Source organism: Hibiscus syriacus, unplaced genomic scaffold (assembly GCF_006381635.1).
Source record: "Hibiscus syriacus cultivar Baekdansim isolate YM2019G1 unplaced genomic scaffold, ASM638163v2 tig00110893_pilon, whole genome shotgun sequence".
NCBI classification, from domain to species: Eukaryota; Viridiplantae; Streptophyta; class Magnoliopsida; order Malvales; family Malvaceae; genus Hibiscus; species Hibiscus syriacus.
The window spans coordinates 2,131,391-2,136,887 of NW_024062901.1; the positions used below are offsets into that span (position 1 = coordinate 2,131,391).

Here is a 5,497-nt window from a genome sequence, read left to right on the forward strand (position 1 = left end):
TAACACTCATTCACTTTATATTACACTTTAAATTGGTGGTTAATTTGTGAATAGAAATAAGTTTGAGAGAGATTTAGAACATGGAAAATATTTTTTAGATAAGGTTTTTATTAAGTTAAATGTCCTCTTGGCAAGTTACGGTGTTAGTTGTATCATTTGTTATGATGATCGTTGAAAAATTATTACATTGTGAACAAACGTTTGTTGTCATTCTTTTGCAATTAATTTCAACTTATTACGTTATATTTTGTTTATGTTTTTGTATGATTAACGATGGGTGACGAAAATAAAAATAAAACGTTACGTTAGACATAATTTAAAAAAATAATAATAAAGTGAATATAATAGAAAATAAAGTAATAAGTGCCTGACTAAATGAGTATTTTACCCTAATTTAATGATTAATGGTGCAGTTTAATCTAAAAATTACGGCATATTTAGATTAAAAACACCATATAATTTTCCCGTTTAAAAGTTGCCGATCCGCTCTCATCTTCGCCGAACAACCGCTACTCTGTCCAAAGCATCGTCTGTCTTTTCCTCTAATTTTATCCCATTCTCATTCCTCCGTTTCCTCCCCCGTCCCTGACCCCAACCCTCTTTTTCCTTAGTTCCCGACGGCCCGGTTAGTTAAATAAGTTTTTTTTGAAACTCTAAACTCAACTTGAAGATTTCTACTTTTAAAGATTTTGAGTAACGTTTGCTTTTGGTTATCTGATTTCTGCTAGTGTTGTGTTCTCTGTTTTCGATCCTACTGCGCATCCCTCGTCTCCTCGTCCGGTGCCCAACGCAAGCCTCTATTGCCTTCAAGTTTCCGACAGGCCAAGGAATATAATCAGGTAATGTTTGAAACCCTAAACCTAATTTGAGTCACGAAAATTAGAGTTATCTGGTCTCTGCATCGTCATCACTCTGCTTTATTTGTTTTTCTGTTTTCGACCATGATGTTTACCCTTTTGTACTCCTCCAGTGCCTGACGGAAGCCGCCTCTTGCTTTCTAGTTTCCGATTGACCAGGGTATTCATAAGGTAATTTTGAAACCCTAAACCTAATTTGAAGATTTCTTTCTACTCGAGTCTCGAAATTACGATTTATTTGGTCTCTGCATCATTGTCTTTCTGCTATATTTGTTTTTATGTTTTCGACCCTGATGCTTGCCCCTCTCCTACTCCTCCGGTGCCTGACGGAAGCCGCCTCTTGCTTTCTAGTTTCCGATTGACCAGGGAATTAAGTAAAGTAATTTTTTGGAACCCAAAACCTAACTTGGAAGATTATTCTTCTTGAGTCAGATTTGCAGTTATCTAGTCTTTGCATAAGTATACTATATATTTTCTTCTGTTCTCAATCCTACTGATTGTTACTCCTCTGTTTACATTGTTGAGAAGATATTTTTATGAAGCTGTTGGTTTACTGGAAATAATGGATCGTTATTGTCTCTATTTTCTGTTACACTGCAATTTGCGGCAGCAATCTGCTGCAATTGATGTCAAATTTGTCACACAGCTACTTTGTTCTTTCGTGGGTAGCTGACAGCACTGCAACTGTGAAATAGAGGGCAAGACTACCTCAATTTGAAGCATTGTTACTGATTTGTGTTTTGTTTGACACTAGATTCATCTTTGAAACAGTTTACTGATTTGTATTTCGTTTGAATTGGATTCAGCTATGGAAGTTGACCATTACAGCATTCTGGGTTTACCTTCAGGCGAGGAAGGAGCCAATTTGACCACAAAAGAAATTACCAAGGCTTATAGAGAAAAAGCTCGTGCTCTTCATCCTGATAAACGAAAAGATGATCCAAATGCCCATGAAAACTTTATAAAGCTCAAATCCTCGTATGAAATTCTTGTTGACGACAAAGCTCGTAAGCTCTTTGATGATCTCCTCCGGGTGAAACATGAACAGCAGCGTCGTTTTGCACAGCAAGACTCAAAACGAAGGAAAATGATGTCAGATTTGGAAGATAGAGAACGTGCTTCTTTTGCTCCGGATCCTGATGTAACGGCTAAAGAGGAAGAAGAGAGGATTGCTAGGAAATTAAAAGAGGAAATTGCAAGGATCCGTGCAATGCACGCTAGTAAGGGTGCTGGTATGCCTACAGGCTCAGGTTCGGGCTTGAATCAAGACAAGGTTGGGATAGAAGGGAATAATGAGGGTGGGGCTAGTGGGGAGTTGGATAAAGAGAAGGTTTTAAAGGTTTCTTGGGAAAGAATTGAGGAAGGTTATACAGCAGAGAAGCTAAGGCAATTGTTTTCCAGGTTTGGAGAAGTGGAGGATATTGTTATCAAAAGCTCAAAGAAAAAAGGGTCTGCTCTAGTGGTCATGGCTACTAAAGAAGCAGCTGTAAGTGAGATTTCTTTTGTGTCAATCTTATTTTAGTTTTGTTGTTTTATTTTCTTCATCTATTTTATCTCTTTTCAGGTTGCTGCTACTGGAAGCGTTACTGGGGTTCTACACAATCCATTGCTGGTTGTGCCTCTTAAACCGGCAATTGCTGCAGAATTTCCTGCTCCCCAGAAGGCCGAGGAACAAGATCGTTTCAGTAATCTGGTTGGGGCTGGTTTCCAAGCTTTTGAAGATTCTGTTTTATCCAAACTGAAAAAGGTATGACCTTGCTGCAGTATATTAAGTTTGGTAATTAGAGATGTTCATTAAACTATTGTTTTCTCATTAAATTTATTGTTAAATTTGCACTATCTGAGATTTGATTCTGTTTATGATCAGGCTGCCGAAAAACAACAGAAGTGATGTAGAAAAGGCCTTGAAGATAATGTTTAAAATCACATTTTAACTATACATGCAGCAACAGTGATGGACTAGGGGAATGACCAGAGATGGATGAGGGAGAACATAGGAATTTTTTTTTGTAACAGTGATGGACTAGGGGAATGACCAGAGATAGATGAGGGAGAACATAGGGATTTATTTTTGTGATAACATAGAAAAATTTCAAATTATCATATATTTTACCTATTATACTGTATAACATGTAGGGAGGCTAAATTTTTTGAATAATGCGGTGTAAAAAAATTGCTCGAGTAATGTCGAATGAAAATTATTTGTTGGAATAGGACAAAATTATTCACTGGAATAAGACGAATGCTACAGTACTGCACAAGAATGCTACGGTACTGCACAAGAATGCTACAGTACCGTACAAGACGACACATGGATTACCATGTGACACCGGGTGCATCCATGGTAATCGCATGGATTTCCATGCGTTATCAAAATTTTGTTTTTTTTGGTGTTTTTCTTTTCTTTTAATATGAACATTACAAGTTGCTCGAATCATACTCTGTTACTCTAATTAAATTACTCAAACTATGTCTTGCTACCTTAATAAAGTTGTTCGAATCATGTCTTACTATCTTGATCAAGTTGCTTGAACCATGTCTTACTATCAAGTTGCTCAAACCATGCTCTGTTACCTTGACACTACAGGTTGTTGAAGTGTTAGGATAACAAGGCATGGTTCAAGCAATTTAGTAATATATATGGTTCGAGAAACTTAGTAGCAGACATGGTTCGAGAAACTTAGTAGCAGGGAATGATTCAAACAACTTTATTGAGGTAGCAAGAAGAACAACTTGTAGTGTCAGGTAGCAGGCCACGATTCAAGTAATTTGATAGCAGGGTTTGATTCGAGCAACTTTATTAGGGTAGCAGGCATGACTCGAGCAACTTGATTAAGGTAACAAGGTATGATTCGAGAAACTTGTGACCATAAGTAAAAAAATAAAATTGGGTAATGCATGGAAATCCATGCGATTTCCATGGATGGAAACATCAGTATCGCATGGTAGTTCATATGTTTTGCATGGTACTGTAGTATTCGTTTAATTCAAGTGAATAATTTTCGTTCAATATTATTTAAACAATTTTTTTACACTGCATTATTAAAAAAAATTAGCCAATAGGGAGTTGTACACGTGAAATTATTTTAACATTTCACATTTCTTTCTCAAACAACTTATAAATCTTAACATGCTATTATTGCATAATAGTATTTACTCTCCAAATTTTATTTAGGATAAATTATTCGTTTAGTATCTCAACTTTTAATTTTTTAAAGGCTTAATATTAAAATAACTACTCAAATTATAACAAAATTCTTAAATAGTAGTTTAAATTATTTTTTATCACGTGTCTCGATCATAACGTCTGTTATAATACTCTGTTAAATGACATATGTCACAATATTAGAATTTTGAAATTTTTATTCTTTAAAAAAAACATAAAAAAAGACACATTTCTTCTTCCCCGCGTCCCTCCCCATCCTCTCTCATTCTGCACTTTTGTGTATTATGGTTGGCTATGGAGTTCAGATCCTCGGGATGGGAATCGTGACTATATTGTTTGCTTCTTTCGGATTTATGTCCCCGGCATCTCGAGGAACCCTCATTGCATGTATGCTATTCTTCTACATGATTCTCGTGATTGCAACTGGCTATGTTGCAGTTCGGCTTTGGAGAACTATCAGCTATGGTGATCAGATCACAAGGGATGGGCTTCGGTCGCATGGAAGGCAGCTTGTTTTTCCTTGTATTGCCTTCTCGATTCTCACCACGTTGAATTTCCTATTTTGGGGAAGCCATAGCACAGGAGCTATCCCGTTTTCGCTCTTCGTTATCCTACTGCTACTCTGGTTCTGCATCTCGGTTCCACTCACCCTAATCGGTGGATACTTCGGGGCAAAGGCACCTCACATTGAATGCCCTGTTCGAACCAACCAGATCCCTCAAAAATACCCATCATGGCTATTGGTTCTTGGTGCTGGAACTCTACCTTTCGGTACCCTTGTCATCGAGCTTTTCTTCATCATGTCGAGCAAGGGGAGAGGAGTAGGGAGGGAGAAGGGGGGCACGCGGGGTTTTACCGTTTGTTTGTTTTTTTTTTTTTTTAAATATATTGTTATTTTGGCTTAATACCAAAATAAGTGTCCAAATTATACCAAAATTTTCGAATAGGTACATAAACTATTTTTTTATACATCTAGATGTCTAATGTTACAAATGTTGTCATTTTAAGTGTCTAATGTTACAATTGTTATCACTTTAGGTGTCTCGGTCATAACAACCCGTTACCACTTTAGGTGTCTCGATTATAACGACCGTTATAAATCTCCGTTAGGTAACACGTCACAATATTATAATTTTTGAAATTTTTATTTTTATTAACGTTAGACACCTAGATGGATCAAAAAATAATTTAGACACATATTCGAGAATTTTGGCATAATTTGGGAACTCATTTTGGTATTAAGCATTTTTTAAAAGTATACCTAAAGTTTAGTTTTTATTTTATTTTAGTACTCCATTTAAAATTTAGTACTTTTGAAAAAAAGTTAAAAGTTTAAGTATTAAGGTATAGTTTTAAAAAAGTTAAAAATTTAGATATTAAAATAGATCAAAATTGATAATTTAATTACTAAATAGATAATTTATCCTTTTATTTATTATAATTTATCGACATTGCTCGATTGAAATCGCGGTGA

At 35.8% G+C, this 5,497-nt stretch overlaps 2 protein-coding genes across 2 annotated transcripts; both read left to right on the forward strand.

The window, feature by feature from the left end:
- Window positions 1-503: 503 nt before the first annotated feature.
- On the forward strand, window positions 504-3,022 carry LOC120145228 (dnaJ homolog subfamily C member 17-like). Its single transcript, XM_039159119.1, has 7 exons — window positions 504-625; window positions 729-839; window positions 971-1,178; window positions 1,210-1,235; window positions 1,657-2,343; window positions 2,422-2,604; window positions 2,725-3,022. Exons 5-7 carry the CDS (start codon window positions 1,666-1,668, stop codon window positions 2,746-2,748), a joined length of 885 nt encoding a protein of 294 aa, XP_039015050.1. The 5' UTR covers window positions 504-625; window positions 729-839; window positions 971-1,178; window positions 1,210-1,235; window positions 1,657-1,665; the 3' UTR covers window positions 2,749-3,022.
- Window positions 3,023-4,307: 1,285 nt separating this feature from the next.
- LOC120145379 (transmembrane 9 superfamily member 11-like) lies at window positions 4,308-5,076 on the forward strand. The gene is made up of 2 exons (XM_039159228.1): window positions 4,308-4,880; window positions 5,062-5,076. The coding sequence occupies exons 1-2, from the start codon at window positions 4,308-4,310 to the stop codon at window positions 5,074-5,076; spliced, it is 588 nt and encodes a 195-aa protein (XP_039015159.1).
- Window positions 5,077-5,497: the final 421 nt, after the last annotated feature.

What these genes read in the sequence shown, in the direction of transcription:
- LOC120145228 (XM_039159119.1), top strand. Translation starts at nt 1,666, where the DNA reads ATGGAAGTTGACCATTACAGCATTCTGGGTTTACCTTCAGGCGAGGAA. An exon ending in TGGCTACTAAAGAAGCAGCT is followed by an intron (nt 2,344 to 2,421) that starts GTAAGTGAGATT and finishes ATCTCTTTTCAG; the next exon opens with GTTGCTGCTACTGGAAGCGT. An exon ending in TTTTATCCAAACTGAAAAAG is followed by an intron (nt 2,605 to 2,724) that starts GTATGACCTTGC and finishes GTTTATGATCAG; the next exon opens with GCTGCCGAAAAACAACAGAA.
- LOC120145379 (XM_039159228.1), top strand. Translation starts at nt 4,308, where the DNA reads ATGGTTGGCTATGGAGTTCAGATCCTCGGGATGGGAATCGTGACTATA.